The sequence below is a fragment of the Dictyostelium purpureum genome (assembly GCF_000190715.1).
Source record: "Dictyostelium purpureum unplaced genomic scaffold DICPUscaffold_61, whole genome shotgun sequence".
In the NCBI taxonomy this organism is placed as follows: domain Eukaryota; phylum Evosea; class Eumycetozoa; order Dictyosteliales; family Dictyosteliaceae; genus Dictyostelium; species Dictyostelium purpureum.
Window position 1 is genome coordinate 30,230 of NW_003519398.1, and position 19,915 is coordinate 50,144.

At 23.1% G+C, this 19,915-nt stretch overlaps 10 protein-coding genes across 10 annotated transcripts in view; 4 read left to right on the forward strand and 6 right to left on the reverse strand.

The window, feature by feature from the left end:
* DICPUDRAFT_97274 (uncharacterized protein) overlaps window positions 1-2,132 on the forward strand; it is a gene marked incomplete at its 5' end in the record, with an annotated part of 2,439 nt that extends 307 nt beyond the window's left edge. Inside the window, 3 exons of the mRNA XM_003286044.1 lie at window positions 83-485; window positions 562-1,340; window positions 1,381-2,132. Coding sequence (XP_003286092.1) covers window positions 83-485; window positions 562-1,340; window positions 1,381-2,123 — 1,925 coding nt within the window. The 3' untranslated portion in view covers window positions 2,124-2,132. The remainder of the gene's footprint in view (window positions 1-82; window positions 486-561; window positions 1,341-1,380) is intronic.
* A 61-nt stretch (window positions 2,133-2,193) lies between these two features.
* Window positions 2,194-2,754, reverse strand: DICPUDRAFT_30399 (RNA polymerase II core subunit; the record flags this gene model as incomplete). Its single annotated transcript, XM_003286064.1, has 3 exons — window positions 2,194-2,305; window positions 2,376-2,616; window positions 2,682-2,754. The coding sequence occupies 3 exons, from the start codon at window positions 2,752-2,754 to the stop codon at window positions 2,194-2,196; spliced, it is 426 nt and encodes a 141-aa protein (XP_003286112.1).
* A 319-nt stretch (window positions 2,755-3,073) lies between these two features.
* DICPUDRAFT_76997 (uncharacterized protein) lies at window positions 3,074-3,649 on the reverse strand (the record flags this gene model as incomplete). The annotated part of the gene is made up of 3 exons (XM_003286065.1): window positions 3,074-3,264; window positions 3,350-3,409; window positions 3,508-3,649. 3 exons carry the CDS (start codon window positions 3,647-3,649, stop codon window positions 3,074-3,076), a joined length of 393 nt encoding a protein of 130 aa, XP_003286113.1.
* Window positions 3,650-4,008: 359 nt separating this feature from the next.
* DICPUDRAFT_150037 (uncharacterized protein) lies at window positions 4,009-4,886 on the reverse strand (the record flags this gene model as incomplete). The annotated part of the gene is made up of 2 exons (XM_003286066.1): window positions 4,009-4,192; window positions 4,255-4,886. 2 exons carry the CDS (start codon window positions 4,884-4,886, stop codon window positions 4,009-4,011), a joined length of 816 nt encoding a protein of 271 aa, XP_003286114.1.
* A 445-nt stretch (window positions 4,887-5,331) lies between these two features.
* Window positions 5,332-8,051, forward strand: DICPUDRAFT_150038 (uncharacterized protein; the record flags this gene model as incomplete). Its single annotated transcript, XM_003286045.1, has 2 exons — window positions 5,332-5,352; window positions 5,652-8,051. 2 exons carry the CDS (start codon window positions 5,332-5,334, stop codon window positions 8,049-8,051), a joined length of 2,421 nt encoding a protein of 806 aa, XP_003286093.1.
* Window positions 8,052-8,229: 178 nt separating this feature from the next.
* Window positions 8,230-9,146, forward strand: DICPUDRAFT_94091 (uncharacterized protein). The gene is made up of 3 exons (XM_003286046.1): window positions 8,230-8,457; window positions 8,528-8,648; window positions 8,784-9,146. Exons 1-3 carry the CDS (start codon window positions 8,242-8,244, stop codon window positions 9,104-9,106), a joined length of 660 nt encoding a protein of 219 aa, XP_003286094.1. The 5' UTR covers window positions 8,230-8,241; the 3' UTR covers window positions 9,107-9,146.
* Window positions 9,147-9,395: 249 nt separating this feature from the next.
* Window positions 9,396-9,998, reverse strand: DICPUDRAFT_150040 (uncharacterized protein; the record flags this gene model as incomplete). Its single annotated transcript, XM_003286067.1, has 2 exons — window positions 9,396-9,610; window positions 9,683-9,998. The coding sequence occupies 2 exons, from the start codon at window positions 9,996-9,998 to the stop codon at window positions 9,396-9,398; spliced, it is 531 nt and encodes a 176-aa protein (XP_003286115.1).
* Window positions 9,999-10,301: 303 nt separating this feature from the next.
* DICPUDRAFT_77002 (uncharacterized protein) lies at window positions 10,302-10,681 on the forward strand (the record flags this gene model as incomplete). The annotated part of the gene is made up of 2 exons (XM_003286047.1): window positions 10,302-10,320; window positions 10,392-10,681. 2 exons carry the CDS (start codon window positions 10,302-10,304, stop codon window positions 10,679-10,681), a joined length of 309 nt encoding a protein of 102 aa, XP_003286095.1.
* Window positions 10,682-12,667: 1,986 nt separating this feature from the next.
* On the reverse strand, window positions 12,668-13,166 carry DICPUDRAFT_77003 (uncharacterized protein; the record flags this gene model as incomplete). Its single annotated transcript, XM_003286068.1, has 2 exons — window positions 12,668-12,862; window positions 13,038-13,166. 2 exons carry the CDS (start codon window positions 13,164-13,166, stop codon window positions 12,668-12,670), a joined length of 324 nt encoding a protein of 107 aa, XP_003286116.1.
* Window positions 13,167-14,103: 937 nt separating this feature from the next.
* On the reverse strand, window positions 14,104-19,368 carry DICPUDRAFT_54031 (uncharacterized protein; the record flags this gene model as incomplete). Its single annotated transcript, XM_003286069.1, has 5 exons — window positions 14,104-14,295; window positions 17,116-17,518; window positions 17,581-18,194; window positions 18,287-18,781; window positions 19,204-19,368. The coding sequence occupies 5 exons, from the start codon at window positions 19,366-19,368 to the stop codon at window positions 14,104-14,106; spliced, it is 1,869 nt and encodes a 622-aa protein (XP_003286117.1).
* Window positions 19,369-19,915: the final 547 nt, after the last annotated feature.

A 19,915-nucleotide genomic window follows, 5' to 3' on the forward strand; every position in this document is an offset into this window, starting at 1 on the left:
GATAATAATAATAATAATAATAATAATAATAATAATAATAATAATAATAATAATAATAATAATAATAATAATAATAATATAGATAGTAACAATATAGAATATAATAATAATATTAGAATAGAAGTTGACAATATAGATAATAATGAAGTTATGGATGATTTAGAAATTAAAAAAGAAGAATTTAACTATAGTGGCAAAACAAATGATGATTTTCAATTAACAAAAAGATATATAGAAGATTTAAATGATTTCGTTAAAATTGAACCACCATATGTTTCGATTGATGATTTTGAAGAAGAGGAACGAAAAGGTTTATTAGACTCTCCAAATAGTAATACTACAACAACAACTACAACTACCACAACAACTACAAAAACAACATCATCAACAACCAATGGAACTGTTACAAATTTTTTTTCAAAGGCTGCAAATACATTTTCATATATTAATAATTTTATAAAATACTCAATTATATCAGAAGAAACGTAACTATTATAATATTCTATTTTATATGTTTACAACTATAAAATACTAAAATTATAAATTTTTTATTTTATATAGTGAAGAGGCATTAGGTCATGTAAATTCATTATTAAATCAATTATTTAAAGATGTAAAATATAGCAAACTTCAAATTATGTTAGGATTATCTTTATTGGATAGCTACTATTCAAACTCACATATTACAACTGGATCATTTGTTCAAGATAAAACATTTCTAGATAGAGCAAACTATTATATGAAATTTGCAAGTGCTACATTTGGTTGGCAATATGTATATGGTTATTTATATAGCAAAAAAGCAAAAGGTGTAGCTCAGGGTGTAGCAAAGGGTGATAATTTAAATGAAAAAGTTCTTTGTGAATATACTGGTATTTCAAAGGAAGATATTATTCTAACAAAATGGACAAGTACAAATTATGATCCTGGTCATTTTATTTGTTTCGACCATAAAAACAAATCCGTTGTCCTATCTATCCGTGGTACATTTAGTGCACGTGATGTTTTAACAGATTTAGTCGCAAACCAAACTCCATTTTTAGACGGAAAGGCTCATACTGGTATGTTAAGATGTGCTCAAAAAAAGTTTAGTGAACTGACTCCAATCATTTTAGAGAATTTAAAGAAACATGAAGGTTATGGTGTAATTATTGTTGGTCATAGTTTAGGTGCCGGTGTTGCCTCCCTATTTTCAATTCTCTTCAAAAACAACTATCCAGAAATACCAATCCATTGCTATTCATTTGCAACACCATGCGTTACATCATCAGAAATAGCACTCTCCATCGAATATAGATCTCTCATTGATACATTCGTATTCAATGATGACATTGTACCTCGTTTTATGTTATGCGTCGTTAGAACATTTAAAAACTTTAGTTTGCTCTATATTGGAACAAAATGATAGTGTTTTCAACTTAATTCTTCAAACCATTTCAGCAGGTAATCAATTAGGTGATGGTTTAACTCAAAAGATGGAAAGTTTTTTAAAATATAAAAGAGATATCAAATTAAAATATGAAGAATTAAAACTAACCGATCAATCAATGTTACCACCTGGTAAAGTTTATAGAATTTATAAACCTGGCGAAAGTATCAATTATGTAATGGAAGAATCAAATCCCTCATTCTTTAAAGAAATTATTATTTCAAATACTTTATTATCAGATCATATGCCTGATAAATATGAAATGGGTTTCCAACTATGTATTGAAAACTTAAATTCAATTAATCCATTTGCAAATATTGAAAAGGATGATATAATAATTTTAAATAATAATGATGAATTTGAAAAAGATATTGAAGATCAATTAGATAAAGGTATAAAAGAATTTGAAAAAGAATTTAATATGCAACAACAACATCAAAGAGAAAAAGAATTTGAAAATAAAAATCCAAATAAAATAACTTTAGTTACACCAAATGAAATAAATGATGAAAAAAATTTAAATACAACAATACCATTAACAACAACAATAAACAAAGAAAATAATAATAATAATAATAATAATAATAATAATAATAATAATAATAATAATAATAATAATAATAATAATAATCAAGAAGAAAATAACAAAGAAAGTTTTTTAGAAAAAATTTGGAGTAATAATCTTTTTCAATAAAATAATTTTAAAAAAAACTTTTTTTTTTTTTTTTTTTTTTTTTTTTTTTAAATTCTTAGATTAATTAAATCTAAGCTTTCTTTATTAATAAATAAATACGAGCATCTAACTCGATACCTGGTAAATATCTTGGGTCACCTTGAAGAAGCATTAATAATCCACCAAATGATGCAAAAACAGAACTAAAAAAAAAAAAATTAATATAATTATAATTTAATTTAATTAAAATTAATTTAAATCTAATCTACTTACACTTTTGATGATGAATTTTCTTTTTGATATTTAAAAACTTTACCATACATAACATATTCATATTTATCTGCTAAAGATGGTTTATTTGTGTCATATGAACCAGTGTCGGCTGAGCCATCTAAATTTAATGATGATGCTAAAAGTAATTTGAATCTTTCGTGACCCAATGGGTAAATATGTGTTGCAATATCAATTTGTAAATCCATTTCGTAATTTTCACTATAACAAACAAATCTTGAAGCTGAAAAATATTATTAAAAATTAATAAATTTGGGATTATTTAAAAAAGATGATAAAATTACATACTTCTATCGAATTTTTTTCCATCTGGATCAATTTCTTTAACTTCAAAGGTATCTTCAAAAAGAATTGATGACATTTTTATTTATATATATATATATGTATTTATTTATTTAAAGAAAAAAAAAAAATTATACAATTTGTAACGGTTATTTGATCGTTTCAAAAACAATGAAAAAAAAATTTAAAAAAAATTTTTAAAAAAAAATTAAAAAAAAATTAAAAAAAATTAAAAAAAAAAAAAATAAAAAAAGAAAAATAAAAAAAGAAAATAAAAAAAAGAAAAAAAGAAAAAGAAAATATTGGTTTTATGTGATTTATAATTCTATTTTTAAAATGAATTAAATAGAACTATTTGAATTTTTACATTTGATTTTATTATTTTTTTTGACCAAATTTTAGGCTGATATTTGAACTGGTTTTGACATTAAATAACAATCAGTTGGTTCAATATTACGATAGTAATTTTTAATTAAACCTTCTTCTTTGAAATTAAATTTCTTATAAAATTCAATAGCATCTGAACCAATTTGAACGTGTAAAGAAATCTTTTCATATTTTTCTTTGTTGCATAAATCTTCGACATATTCTAATAATTTACGGCCAATACCAAAATTTCTATAGGGGTGCTAAAACACTAAATGTCATAATATATAATGATGAAAAAGTTTCACCTTCTTTTGGTGGATCGATTCTGCAACTAACTGCACCAACCATAACATCATTAAAAAATGCTAAATGATAAATATATTTTAAATTAATAATTTTGATTTCTTTTTTCTTTTTTTTTTTTCCGTTTATCTCATTTTCTTCTTTTATAAATAGATCCTACCTAATTTTGTGATAAAGCCATTGGTTAAAAGTTTTTGATAGAATTTTTCTTCATAATTTACTGGTAATGTTGTATTATTTAACAAAGCTAATTGTCCAATGTTTTTATCGGTTAAATCGCCTAATTCGATATTCTTTATCATTTTTTGAAAATATATAATGTCTTTGGTGTTTGGAATAAATAATAAAATGAAAAAATTTTAAAAAAAAATGGAAATATTTTTTTTTTTAAAATTTTTTTTTATAAAATTTTTTTTTTATTTTTTTTTTTTATGGAAATCAATATTTTTATATGTTTATGCTAATATATTAATATTAAAGTAAAATAAAATTTTTTGATTCATTAAAGAATAATATTAACAGTTTATAAATTTATTTATTTTTTACCCCCAAAAAAAAAAAAAAAAAAAAAAAAAAAAAAAAAAAAAGTGGAATTATATAAAGTAAAAATAATTAAAAGTAGAATAAAAAAAAAAAAAAGGATGATATCATCTAAAATAATTTATTTATTATTTGATGGAAACCTAACATAAAAATTTGGGTTTGGAGTAGCTTTAATATCTTTAAATTCTTTTAACAACTGGTCTTTAATAGTGTCAATATATTTTTGTTTCTTTTTAAAACTTGAAAAAGATTGTACAACTGTTTGAGCAACTTTGCTATTTGAATATATTATAAAAAAGAAACTAAATAAATAATTTTATTAATAAATCTTTTTTTTTTATTTTTAAAAATTAAAAATAATTACCCTTTGTTCCAATGAAAGTTTGTTTTTGAAACCATACCAAATGATTGAAATAAATGAACAATTTTTTGAATTCTAAGTTTTTTTAAATTTTCATCATTTTCGATGTCGTTGAATGTTATACCACCAACAAAAACTTTTTTTGTTTTGCAACTGTTATTTACTTGTTTTTTGACAAGGTTCTTATTATTTTTATTTTTATTTGTTTCTTGAGTATTCCCACTAATGTCATCTTCTGAAAATGAATATACTGAGGAAGATGGTGACGTCGAGTAGTATGATTCCGACTCTGTGATTTCACTCCATGAAATTGGGGCAGTAATTTTTGGTATGCAACTATTAGTATCAATAATATTATAATTTTGTTGTTGTTGTTGTTGTTGTTGTTGCTGATTATTATTATTATTATTTATTTGTTCTTTATTATTATCATTAAGATTAAAATTATTAAAATTTTGAATCATTGGATAATATATTGAAAACATTGCACAAACTGAATATTCTACACAATCCATTTCTGTATTGAGATCATTTATTGAAGCATTATTATTACTATTTTGTTCATTTTTTGAAGTGTTAGTTGTAATTGTTAAAGAAGAATTATTATTAATGTCACAAACTAAAGCACTTTTCATAAAATAATATTATTTCACATTTAATGTGATGTTTAAAAAAAAAAAAAAAAAAAAAAAAAGAAAAATTATTTATACACAATTAAAAAAAAAAAAAAAAGTTTGAAAAAATAAAATAAAAATAAAATATTTTTTTTTTTAAATTTCTCAATTTTTATTTTTTTATTTTTTTTTTATTTATTTTTTATTTGTTTTTATAATTTCTTTTTCACTGTTATTTTTTATTTAAAATTACTATTCTTGGGTAAAATTTTTTTAAAAAGTTTATCCCAATCATTTTATTTTTTTTTATTTAAATAAATTGTTAAAAAAATCACATTAAATATCTATTTGTTTAAAAAAAGAAAATAATGTGAAATCACAAAATACTAAAATTATTTTTTAAAAAGTAAATATAAATTACATATAAATTTTTTTGAAAAAACAAATCTATTTTAATAATTTTAAAATGGTTTGTGATAATATGTGTGTGTGTGTGTTAAAAAACAATATCAATATTTTATAAATAAAATAATAAATAGATAATAACTATTTTTATTTGTTTTTTTTTTTATTTTTTTTTTATTTATTTTATTTTATTTTTTTTTTATTATTAATATATATTAATTTTTTTCTTCAAAAATATCGTATTGTAATTTTGTTTTATTTATAAAAAAAATAAAATGAAGGTAACTATTTATAAATAATAGTTAATAAAAATAATAAAGAAAATAAAATATAGAAATATTAAAAAAAAAATATTTATTAATTTTTTCTTTATTTTTATAGAAATTTGATAATTTAAACAAATCAAAAGAATTTTTAAATATAAATAGCAATAATGAAAACAATACACCAACAAGTTTTATAACCCACTCAACAGTTAGCAGTGTGGCATCATCTGTTTCAAATGTTGGAATCAATAACCCATTTCACAAAAATGACATCAAAAGTAATCAACTAATTGACGAAATAACAGATTTAAGAGAGGTATTAAGAAAATCTGTAATTGGGCCGCTCAGTAGAGAAATAATTGGTTTATATACTGAAGAGCAACAACAATGTGAACCACAACAGTCTCCGCAACAACATCAACAAAGTGTTAATAATGAAAATATAAAAGAAGCAACAATAAATAATGACCATGACTATGATGATGATTGGATGATAAAACAACATATTTTGTTAAAAAAAGAAAAAAATAATATTTTAGCAAAAAGTCCACTTTTGGCAGCATTAAACAATAGTGGTGAAAGGTGTTTATCAAGGGCTATTAGTGTTACCTCCTTAAATGGTGCAGGATCACCAACAATCAACTATTTGACATCAGAACAAGTTTTACAGGAAATTGAGGATAAACTAAAACTTTCAAATGAAAATAATGAAAATAATAAAAATTTTAAACCAAGTTATATGAATAATAATAATAATAATAATATAAATAATAGTAATAATAATAATAATAATAATAATAATAATAATAATAATGAGCATAATAAAATAATTAAAAAGTTTGATAATAAACCTAACAATATTAATAATGAAAAAACCAAAATCAATTATAAAAATAATATTAATAATGGTTTTGATAATAATAATAATAATAATAATAATAATAATAATAATAATAGTAATAATATAAATTCATTTGACTGTGATAATAATAGTAATCATAGTTCACCAACCATACCAACATCATCTTCAACATCTTCACTAATGGGTGGAAATAATACTTTAAATGAAAATCAAATATCTATTGAAAAAGAAAAAATAATGGCCATCATTCAAGACTATCAAAAGGTGAAACAAGAAATGAGGGATCAAACTCAACAAATACAATCATTAGACGAACAGTTAAATGAAATGAAGGCAAACTTGGAACTAAAAAAAAAGAAAATTTCAATGTTGAAAAATCCCAATCAAATATCAAATAACAATCCAACCAATGGTATTAATAATAGTAGTAATACAAATCAAAATAAAACTAATAATAGTAACAAAAAAACTAGCCCAACATTTCAACAACTTCAACAACAACAGCAACAGCAACAGCAACAACAAAATAATAACCTACCATCCTCACCAACAACAAATAAGCCTCCAATTGGTAAGAATAATAGCTGTAATAATTTAATATCAATTAATTCACCAAATAATGTTCCAATTTTAACATCAAGTGGATCACTACCACTATTAAATCAATTTAAAACTTCACCAACATCCTCTTCATCATCATCATATAATCAACAACTAAATAATAATAATAATAATAATTCACCAATTTTAAATAAAAAAGATCAATTAAATAATTTAGCAAATAATTTAAATTTAAATATTGGTAATTTATTAAATGAAGAGGATATTAATCAAAAGATATCTGAAGTATTGGCAACAGCTAAATATAGAATTGAAAGAATTCAATTTAAAAACAGAGTATTGTTAACATCACACCTTCACAGTCTTTCAACTGAAATTCATCAACTAATTGAAAAAAGGATAACAAAAAAACAAGTAAATTTAGAATTAAAGCAAAATGAAAAAATAGTTGTAGATTGTGAATCAGTAAGCTCAACAATTTTAAATTTTCTTCAAGAGCTAATGAATCAAAAACTAACAATTGATGAAACCGCCGAATCCATTGTAAAAAAACGTAAAATCAAATCAAAAGAAACAAAACAATTGGAAGAATTAGAAAAGAGAAAAAGAAAGATCGAAGCAGCAATTGCATTTTTAAATATAGAGAAACGAAGTGTAAGAGAATTACGAGATAGATTTGTTTCAGTTTGCAATGAAGTCACTCGTCTATACGAAGCAACCAATACTATTGAAAGAGATTTGTCAAAATGGGATGTCGAATTGGAAAGAATTTATCATCAAACAAGAGAGGGTTTTTATTCAGATTATTTCAAACTTCATCCTTTATTCCAATCTTGTAGCCAAAGAATTAAAGACCATTACCATACCAAGCAAGATTTAATAAGAGAGTTGGCACGTCGTGAAGCCGCTAGGATTGCATCTGAAATTTATATCAGTGGCATCGTTCAGATTTTGGAATGTGGTCATGATTTAATAACTGACGAAAGAATGGTCGATGTTGCTAGAGTTAGAGGTTTGGAGCATCAAGTACATATGCTATATCATGCTCTATATGATTCACAGATTAAAAATCAACAATCAATCAACAGTTAAAAAAAATAAAATATTGAACTTTAATATTTGATTACACCTTTCAATTTTTTTTTTTTATTTTTTAATTTTTTCTTTTTTTATTTTTTTTTTTTTCAAATTTTTAATTTTTTTTTAATTTTTTTTTAAATTTTTTTTTATTTTTTTTTTTTATCATCACCATTTTTAATTGTGGATTATATATATTTAAAAAATGAATAAAATATTTATTGTTTTATCATTATTATTTTTAGTTCAATCAGCATATTCAATTATGTTTGAAGTTAGAGCAGCTGATGAAAAATGTATTGTAGAAGAGTTTAGACAAGATACTTTAGTCAATGGCAATTTTGAAGTTTCAGATAAATTATCAAGAAACATGGCTTTCCCATATGAAGTTGTTATGTCAAGCATGCAAATGAAATTTTATGTAAGTAAATGTAGTTTATAATTTTTAAAAATAATATATAAATTTTAATCATAGTTTTATAATATTATAGGTACGTGGTCCAACTGGTGATATGATTTCAGTTAACCATGATGCTACTAAAGGTGTTATTGCTTTTAATGCTCAAGAACCAGGTGACTATTCATTCTGTTTCTTAGATAACTACAGACCAGGTAAATAATCAATAAAATTTTTAAAAATTAAACTTTTAAAAACCAATAATTAATAATTAATAATAAATAATAAATAATAATAATAATAATAACATTTAATTAATAATAATTAATATAATTAATTATTTTCTATAGGCGCTCAAGCTATGCCATTAAGCAGAACTGTTTCATTATCGATTAAAACTGGAGTTGAAGCAAACGATTATTCAGATGTTATCACCAAAGGTCAATTAAAACCATCAGAAATTGAACTTAAAAAAATTGAAGATGTTGTTGATGCAATCAAAACTGAAATTTTATATATGAAAAATAGAGAAGAAACTATGAGAAATACTAACGAATCAACCAATTCAAGAGTTGCAAATTTATCAATCTTTTGTTTCTTTGTTTTAATTGCAAGTGCATTTTTCCAAATCTCATATCTCAAAAAATACTTTAAACAAAAGAAATTAATTTAAATTAAATTTTTAAATAATAAAATATAAATTTATAAAAATGAAAAAAGATCTAAAACTATTTTATTTTTTTTTCTAACAAACCAAATACTTTTAACTTCATCTCAATTAATTACAATAAAGATTAAATTAAATAAATATTTTTTTTTTTTACCAAAACAGAAATTATTTTATTTTACATTTTTTTTTACCAATTACAAATGGGTTTAATTTACAGAAAGTTTTTTATTTTTATTGTTGGTATTCATGATATTATTATCCATATATTATTATTAGTATTATTTATTATAAATTATGGTTCATATGGTGGTGTTGGTTCAGTTTGGGATTCATAAATGACTGGTTGTGGTGCACCAAATGTTGATGATGAAAAAGCACATTCATTGTGATGTCTTACTAATGATGGTAAAGCAAATAAATCATAAAGCCATCCAATGCCAAATACACCAGCAGTGAAGAAATATAAAAAGAATGTGCCAATCTTATTTAAATAAAGACGGTGAAAACCTTTTTTTAAAGAGAATTTTTATTAGTATAAATGTTATTTAAACTTTTAAAAAAAACTAATTGTCTTCTTACCTAAGAGTCCAAAGAAAAACCATAAAATATATGCAACAGTTAACGATTTATGTGAATAAGAGGTGGTTCTAACAGTGTGTGTGCTGATTAAAGGAGTTGTAACAATTACTGGACGACCAATAACCGGTGTGGTAGAAATAATTGGAGTTGTGACAACTGTAGGAGTTGTAAAAATAGTAGTAGAGTTATTATAATGTCCACTACCATGGTGATGGTGATGATGTCCATGGTGATGGTGATGATGATCACTGTGATGGTGATGATGACCACCGTGATGGTGATGATGACCTCCATGATGACCGCCGTGATGAACCATTATTATATTTTATAAACTGTTTTTGGAAAAAAAAATTAAAAAAATTAAAAAAATATAAATTTTATATAAAAAAAAACAATATAAATAAACAATTGTTGTCTTTTTGATAAAAAAAAAATTTGGGAAAAAAAAAATTTTTAAATTTGGGTGGAAAAAAAATAAAAATTAAAAAATAAAAAATAAAAAAAAATAAAAATTAAAAAACCTATTTTTTCGGTATTTTATCTCAATAACACCCGTTTTATTAATTAAAGACTCAAAAAAAAAGAAAAAATTTAAAATATGCAAATAAAAAAAAAAGAAATGTCATTTGCCGATTTCCGTGTGGCTACTGGGTGACTGTCTTTTTGCTTTGGGTAAAATTTTTATCAAAATAAAAAAAATTATATATAGAAAATTTATTGGTATTTAAAGAAAGTTTTTCAGATTGGGGTGGATCATTACCAATTGCTATGCAACAAGCCCCAGTCGGTGTTAATACTGCATCTGCAAAGAAACAAGAGAAAATTGATGTCGCTACAATGCATAAACCCAAACCAGAAAAAGAAGAGGTAATGATTGATGATGGTAGTGGTAAATTAACAATTTGGCGTTTTGAAGAATTTCAAAAATTTGCAATCGATCCAAAAAATTATGGTGCAGATGAAATATCGATAAACTTCATACATAATTATTTATTTTAATCAAGTTAAAATAGTTAATAATCATAGTGTTTACAGAGTAATTCAAATAGTTAGAGAACTGCAGTTCTGGGAAAGGTTATAAATTAGGGTTTAGCACAGACTCTCCCAGTCAAAAGTAATCATACAGAATGGATTTTTAAATCGATTAAAATATTTTAAAAAACTAGTTGAATTGAATTTCAATTCAAATCCATCTTATTTTTTTGATCAAAAAAATTATTTAAATTTAATAATAAAAAGATTTTATTAATTTTTGTAACTTATTTCTTTATTTTATTTTTAATCTCTAAAATATTGACAATATTTTTTTTATTTTTTTTTATTTTTTTTATTTTAATTTTTAACAAATAAACCAATATCTTGTAATATTATTCTAGGGGTTCTTATTTAAATATTAAATATTACCTATTAATTCAATATTTATTATTCCATCTTAAACAAGTATGGGGAGATTAGGTACCCTCTTGGGCTATAAGTAACAAGACAAATTCTAAATAAAATAGGAACTACCATTTTCCCAAACCGATAGAATGATGGGAAAGTTAACTTGAAATTTATTGATGAAATAAAAATAATGTATAAATAAAAATTTAATATCTAAAATTTAATGAAACTAGATTTTCATTACACATAATATAATTATTTATTAGTTGTTTTTTTTTATACTTTTTTTTACTAATAAATGATTAAGTATATATATAAGTTGTTTATTTGTTATTCTTTTATTTATATTTTTACTTAATCATTTCTTTTTTTTTTTTTTTTTTTTTTTTTTAATTTTTGATTTATTTATTTTTTATAATTTATTAAAAAATATTATTTGAATAATTAAATAGTTTTATAATTAAATCTTATCTAAAACTATGAAAATAATACACAACAAAATAAAATATCTGAAGAAAATAAATTATAAAAAAATAGAAAATAAACTTTTAAATTAAAGAAATGATTTTTATTTTTTATTTTCTTTTTTTTCTTTTTAATTGGAAAATCTGACCTCTTTTAAATTATTTAATACAATAATTTAAAATTTTCTAATATTTTATTATAAATATTTAAATTAATTAATTAATTTGGTTTATAAAAATATCGATTCATCTAATTGTGCCTGGATCTTTTTTAACAGTTAATGGGAGAGGTTTTCATAATAATAAGTTGGATTAAATCAATAAATAGTTGCTGTGGTTGTTTCGATGGGGAATGAACATTAAGTTTAATGGACTTTTTGAAGTGGTGGGTTTTGATATTCCCTAATTTGATCAATAGTTACGAACACTGTAGCATTACCTTTTTTTCTTAAAACTATTTTATTTCTATCATATTTGCTTGGCCAGAGCGAATTAATGATATTCATAAAATAGTTGATAAGATTGATTAGTGCTGACTTGATTAGTTGAAATATGATTGTACACTATCGGAATCAATAGATTTTACTATTTTAAACAGAGATTATACACAGCTTGATGAAGAGAATTCGGTACTTCAACCTTTAACCAAAAAAATGATTCACTACCTGGTGTAAAAGATTCTTATGATTGATTTGTCATTTGTTTGAACTATTTATCTGTATTTACTGTGTTGTGTAAAACAATATGAAATCTGAGATTGGCACAATAAATCGACTAGACTGCATTGTTGGGTGATTAATTAATACAGTATTTAAAGAAAAAATGAAATAAAAAGATTATTAATATATAGTTTAATATTAATTAAAATTTTAAATACCATACCTAAGTTACGATTTCTACGATAAAGGAAATAGCAACAGGGTGTCGGCTTCTTATAAATCTATGGAAACTAAATATTATTCTTCAATTCTAGAAAAGGTTGTGTATTACCAGCACTTGAAATAAATTAACTAATTCTGATCTTTCTGGTAATTAATTTTTAAAATAAGATATCTCAATTCACTTCCCTAAGTCTTTAACTTTTTTTATTTTAGGTTGTTTATCTGATTTGATTTAATACTTGCTAAATGGATATCATTTAAATTGTTTGGACGCCTACAATTCTATATTTAACACTTGAAGTACCACATGAATCATTATTAGATGTGGCACCACTTGAAACTGCATTTAATTCTCTACCTAAATCACTATTTGAAACAATACTTGAAACAAAATTACAGCCACTGTTTGAACCAACCACATTTGATTCAATATTTATACAACTGCTTGAACCCTACTTTTTGAAAAATTGCTTGGGCATTTGAATTACATTCGACCATTTTAAAGACTATTTGAGCCATTATTGGGACCACCATTTAAATCACTACATGAGGCATTTCTTGGGCTGACAGTTGAACTACTACTTAAAATATTGCTCTGACCACCATTTGAATCACTACGCAAAATACCACTTGAATAAATATTTGACCAATTGAACCACTACTTGAAATATTGCTTGGACAACCATTTGAACCACTATTTGAAATATTGCTTAGACCCCATTTTAACAAATACTTGAAATATTGCTTAGACCCCATTTTAACAACTACTTGAAATATTTCTTGTGCCACCATTAGAACCACTATTTGAAATATTGCTTGGACCACCATTTGGCCACCATTTTACATATTGCTTGAACCATCATTTTGACCTTAAATTGAATTTGCTAAAAGTTTTAAATACGTTTGGGCAATTGCTTTTCAGATGCTGCTTACCAGTTCCATTTTTAAATATTCTTTATTGAACCTAATTATTAAATAAATAAATTATTAATATATGTTTAAAAATAATTTGTAAAAATAATATTATTTTACATACCATTTCAGTCTATAAATTATTGATTAGCCGTACAGCTAATACCGAAATATAATAGACAAATGTCAATACATAGTATAACTTTGAAATCTGTTGTATTAAAAAAATGAATTAATAAATTATTAAAAAATTAAAAGATAAAAAAAAAAAGAGAAAATAACTATTTACCTTTAGAGTTAAATTATAATGTAGAATTTAATTGCACCTTTTATATTATTTAAAGCATTTGGCGCAAAGAACCATAGTGTTTGTCATGATGAGATAATATAATTGCTCTATAATTTTCAATTGAACTTGGAAGAATTTCAATGAAAGAGCTGCTATCAGATTCACATGATGAAATAACTGTTATCTTTGACTTTAAAATTTCAGCAGCAGCAATTAGTGTTAAATGGTCACCCCAAGTACCTTCTCTTGCCATATGGTTACAATATCTATTCCAATTATTGGTATTTGCAAATTGGTGTAGTTTTGCACCATTTGGGAGGGTGAAATTTTTATTACTTATGAGCCATGTGGCAATGACTCTTCTTATCTCGGCACTATGGTTCAAGTTGCCATAAAGTTGGTCAGATAAGGCATGCATCTGACAATTACCATCTCCTGGGATGTCTCTACTATTCTCTAATTGGTAGAGCTCCAAACGTTCATTTAAACGTCTTATAGCTTGAAGTCCAGGTTGTGGTGATGGTTTTGGAATAGTGACTGCACCCGAGTCAATATTCTTATGTTCTTGTTTTTGTTGTTGTGGTGGTTGTTGTGGTGGTTGTTGTTGTTGTGGTTGTTGTTGTGGTGGTCTTTGTTGTTGTTGCTGTTGATGTTGTTGTTGTTGTTGTTGAAGTAGTTGATATTCTTGAAAATTTTCCAATTGTTTTTTATTATTAGGTGTTGATGCAGGAGGTTTTGGTAGTGGTTGTTGGTAGTTGGTTGTTGGTTGTGGGTTTGGATGGGGTTGTGGGTATGGGTGTGGTTGTGGTTGTGGGTGGTGGTGTGGTTGTGGGTGGTGGTGTGGTTGTGGTTGTGGGGTTAGTGATTGTGGTTGTGATTGTGTGATTGGTTGTGATTGTAGATGTGGTGGGTTGTGAGTTTTATGAAATTCTTCATAAAATTCGTCATTGTAGAAAAAGTCTTGGTCGTTTTCTGTTCCATCGGCGTAGTAGTATTTGGTAGTTTTATTATTCTTGATTTTTTTTAAAAACCAATAAAAAATGAATAAAACTAAAAAAATAATAACAAAATATATCATTTTTCTATTTACAAAAAATATATATAAAAACAAATATTATTATTTAAAAATATATATTATATAATTATTATGATATGTGTGAAGTTGAATGAAATGTAAAAAAAAAAAAAAGTTATATACCATGAAAAATTATGTGTTTTTTTTAAAGCAATAATTTTAAAAAAAAAAAAAAAAAAAAAAAAAAAAATTTAATATACTATTTTTTTTTATTTAAAACAATTTAAAAAAAATTAAAAAAAATATAATAAAATTAAAAAATATTATAATAAATAAAAAAAAACATAAACAATATATTATTTTTACATTATTTTTAATAAATTTTGGAAAAATAATCTTAATTGGGAACTTGACTTTTATACAGATCATCCTTTAATAAACTATATAAAGCAAAACTTTAATCTTTTAAAGAAATTTCTAATTTTGAAAAAAACAGGTTCTCAATTGAAGTAGGTTCCATATCTGGTTTTACAATATGTAGATAAAAATTCATCAACCCTTTTTATAAAAGAGCATACAGATGCTTTTAATTTTTTGTTTATTTTTATTTTATTTACTTTTAATATAATTAAATCCCCCAATATAAATAGATTATTAATTTTAATTAAAGAAAAAATAAAATAATTTTTATATTAAATCAATTATTTTTTTTTTTTTTTTTTTTTTTTTTTTTTTTTTTTTTTAATATTTTTTTTAAAATAATAATATTTTTTTAAAGCAAAATAAATAGTAAACATAAGAATAAATAATTGTATAACTCATACTATAATACTTATTTAAATATAGATAATTCAGAAAGATTAAGATTTTTAAATGACATAGAGAATAGATTAAACAGATTTCAATCACCAAGATTTCAACAAAACTATTTTAAAAATAATATTTCAACACCACCACCGCCACTACAACACAAAATGAAATCCATATTTATAGACACAATATGGAGTGTTACATAATGTAAAGTAATATTTCAAGAGGGACAGGACTTCATTCTGATTTTGATTGTCCACCCAAACACTGGCATAATTTCAAACCCATTAAGAAGAAAATAGGTATATTGATTCAGAATTTAATTAAATAAAATAAAAAAATAAAATATGATAATTTTAAAATAAAAAAATAATTATCTTTTCCTTCAATTTCTTTTTACCTCTTTTCTTTTCTTAATTTTTTATTTGAACTATTTTTAATTTAAATCATTTCTTATTATTTTAAAATAATTTAAATTAAATATAATGATTAAAATAAAATTTCATAAGGAATTAATTTGATTAAAAAATAACAAAAAACCATTTATTTTTATGATATTTAAATCTAAATTAAGTTTTAAATAAAAACCACATCCATTTATATTCTCATTATAATAGAACTTTTAAAAAAAAACATTTTAAATGATTAAATATAAATTTTTTTTAATGGGTTTAATAAAAAAATATTAAATCATTTTAAAGTAATTACAACTTTTTAACTTGAAAATTTAGAATATTGGAACAAATTGCCCTCATACCCAGTAAATTGGTTGATCTAAGTTTTTGACAAACAAACACTTTTTTAAAAAGAAATATTTTATAAAGTTTGATCAATAGTATTGGGTTTTTTTTTATTTGGATTTAGTTTTCTTTCTCTTAAACCACAAGCATTACAAACATATTCCTTTTGAGAATTGGGTCCAATAATAGTTCTCCATTCAGAGGTGCTTTTTGATTTGTAAATAAAGCATTCATTGGGTCTATTTTTAATTTAAATAAGGGAAATCTAAGTTTAGCAAATTAACATTAAAAAAATCTTGAATGTTGGGATTCATTATATTTGGGTTGCCTTCATTTACAAAGGATTGACATCTCCCTATAAATAGAAGGGAGGATTCCATTCTTCATTTTTTTTTAAAGATTTAATTACGCTAATATGTCCTTTTATGGCATCTGATAATTCTTCGAGTGCTTTTATATAGTTTTGACGACATTCTTCTATGCAACCTCACATATAAAAAATATCATTCCAAAGAAAATTTTCCTTTGAAAAAAAATAATCCAAAGTAAAATTGTGGTCGTGGATTGTGTTATTATATGATTTATCCATTATGTTTAAAATATTAAGTTTTTTTGTATAATTAAAAATATTTATATATAAACTCAATGTAATTTAAAAAATATATAAAATAATTTAAATTTTATATTAAATAAAAGTTTGTTTAAGGAAAAAAAACGTATGAAACAACAGGTTTGGAGCTCCAGACCTCTGGTAAATAGAAAATTGATCGGCTACCGATAATAAGTTTTTTTTCATTTAACATTTAAAAAATGTTTTTGGGAAAAGAAAAAACCAATTTATATTTTTATATAATTAAATATATTTTATTTCTATTGTTAGTATTATTATTTTCTAAACTATAATAACTATTGAGGATGACATCTATTAACAGAAGGAACATCTTGTCTAAATTCTGTTGAATTATTTCTTTTCTTTTTCTTTTTCTTTTGTTTTTGTTGTGGTGTTTGAGATGAAGATGAGTCTACATAATCATCATCAATGTCATCTTCTTCAGAATCATCTTCAACACTACTCTTATTGTTATTATTATATTCTTCGTGTTGAGTAAATGTTGAATCCACACTATTGGTCGTACTAACTTTGATGGTTTCCATTTTTATTGCGCCTTCGATATCTTCTTTTTTAAATACACCACTTTTAGTTCTTTCAGCAGCTCTATCAACCTCTGATGACCAATCTACTCTATTAACAATAACACATAAAACTATACAAATTACAACCAAACCTACACATAATCCCCACCATAGACCTTTAACACCAACATCTACTGGAAAAGCAAATCTATAGAAAAAAAAAGTTAATAAATTTATAAAAAATATTTTTTAAAAAAAAAAAAAACTTACATGACCGCTAATGGAATTGCAATAACATAAAATGCAATGAAATTACAAACTGATCCAGTAATAACTCTACCCATACCTCTTACAACACCTTGGAAAATAGTTTGACCACCATCAAATACTTGAAAGATGGCAGCAATTGGTAAAATAGAAGCAACTATCTCTACAACATCTTTGTCATTGGTGTAAATATAACCTATTCCATGTCTGCAACTATATTGAATAATTGCTACTATAGCCATAAAAACAATTGCTATTAAGAAAGCGATCCAAGAAATTCTTTTTGCCATTGCTTCATTTTTTGAGCCTAATAACTGACCAACACGCACTGATACCGCAATAGAAATACCACTTGGGAATTGATATGTTAACATAGTAAAGTTATACGTTACAGAATGTGCATCCAAGTCTGTTGTACTAATAAGACCCGCCAAAATTGTTAAAACTTCAAAACCAACGGCCTCTGATGCGTGCTGAATTGAAGCTGGTATTGCTAATTTCAAATACTCTTTAAAACCTTGAACCTTTAAAGCCTCTCTTTTTAGACCAAACCACGTTTCCTTGTGTAGTTTCCATATTGCAAAAATAGAAATCATTGAAATAAATGCAATAACCCTCTTTATAAATAAAATAAGAGGATATTAATAAAAATGAAATTTTCTAAAATAAAATAAAAATAGATTCTAAAGAAAATAAAATTTTTACTTACAGAAATTGATGTTGCTAAAGCAGCACCTCTATAACCCATACCACCATAGCTTCCCAAACCATTTACTAGCAAAACGTTGAATAAAACATTAAAACCATTTAAAATAACACCAACTGCAATTGAGGGCCACATAATACCTTGGCATTGTAAATATTTTTGAAATATATTGGTTTGGAGTTGGAACCAAAGACCTGGTAATAAATATAAGGAATATTGAAATGCCATATGTGAAACATCTTTATCTTGTCCCACCAACAAAAGGAAATACTCGGTAATACACCATAATACTGTTACAATTAAAAAGGCAACACAATTAACTATTGATGCTCTTTGAAGAACCAAACCAACCAATTGTAGATTATTTGCGCCAAATGATTGTGATACCAATGTATCCATTGCATTAGCTAAACCAGTACCTAAACTTAATGTACAATAGGTCCATGTATTTGCTAAAGCTGCCGCACTTAATTCATTTTGAACTTCATTTTGTCTGCCCTATAAAAAATAATATTATTTTATATTATTGGTTATTTAAAATAATTATTATTAATTACTTTGAAAATTATAATTTGAAATTTATATTATTATTTAAAAAAATTAAATTAAATTAAACTAAATTAAATTAAATTTAGTTTACAAAAAAAAAATAAAAAATAAAAAATAAAAAATAAAAAAATAAAAAATAAAAAATAAAAAATAAAAAATAAAAAATAAAAAATAAAAAAATACAAAATAAAAAAAAAATAAATAAAAAAGATATTTATTGAAATAAGATATCTATAAAATCCCAATGATTTTCTGTGCAAATGAATTTTTGATTCTTTTTTTAGCGTTTTTTTTTTTTTTAAAATATTTTTGAAAAAAAAAATAAAATAAAATATAAACCACATAAATAAAATATTTTTTTTAACACTTACAACAAATATTAAATTAACAAACAAAAATGAAACATTATTTAATAAATTTGAAATAATTAATGGAGTTGACCATTTAAAAAGAATTATTATTTCCTTTTTGCTTAATTTATATTGATCTACTATAAAATGTGAAAACCTTGAGCACTGCGATGATATTTTGTTCATTTTTTCTTTTACTATTTATATACAATTTTTGATTTAAATTTATTTTATACTATTGATATTTATTTATTATTATTATTATTATTATTATTATTATTATTATTATTATTATTATTATTATTATTTATAATTTTTATTTACAAAAAAAAAAAAAAAAAAAAAAAAAAAAAAGAATATACAATTTTTAAATGATTCTATATTTTTAGAATTTTATTATTTATTTATTATATAATTATTATTATTATTAAGATTTATGAAAAAAAAACAAAAAAATATATATATATATATAGATTAAATTTATTTAATTATTATTAATTGCTAACATCTCCATATGTATTTTTTATTATATACATATATCGTTGCAGTTATTTGTTGATTGATTTCAGAAAGTGTCTTAACACAAAATACTAAAAAAAAAAAAAAAAAAAAAAGAATAAAAAAATTAATATTTTTTTTTAAAACACAACATTTACTCTTTCATTTTTTTTTTTCGAAAATATCTCAATCATTTTTTTTTTTTGTATTATTTTTTTTTTAAATAATATTATGA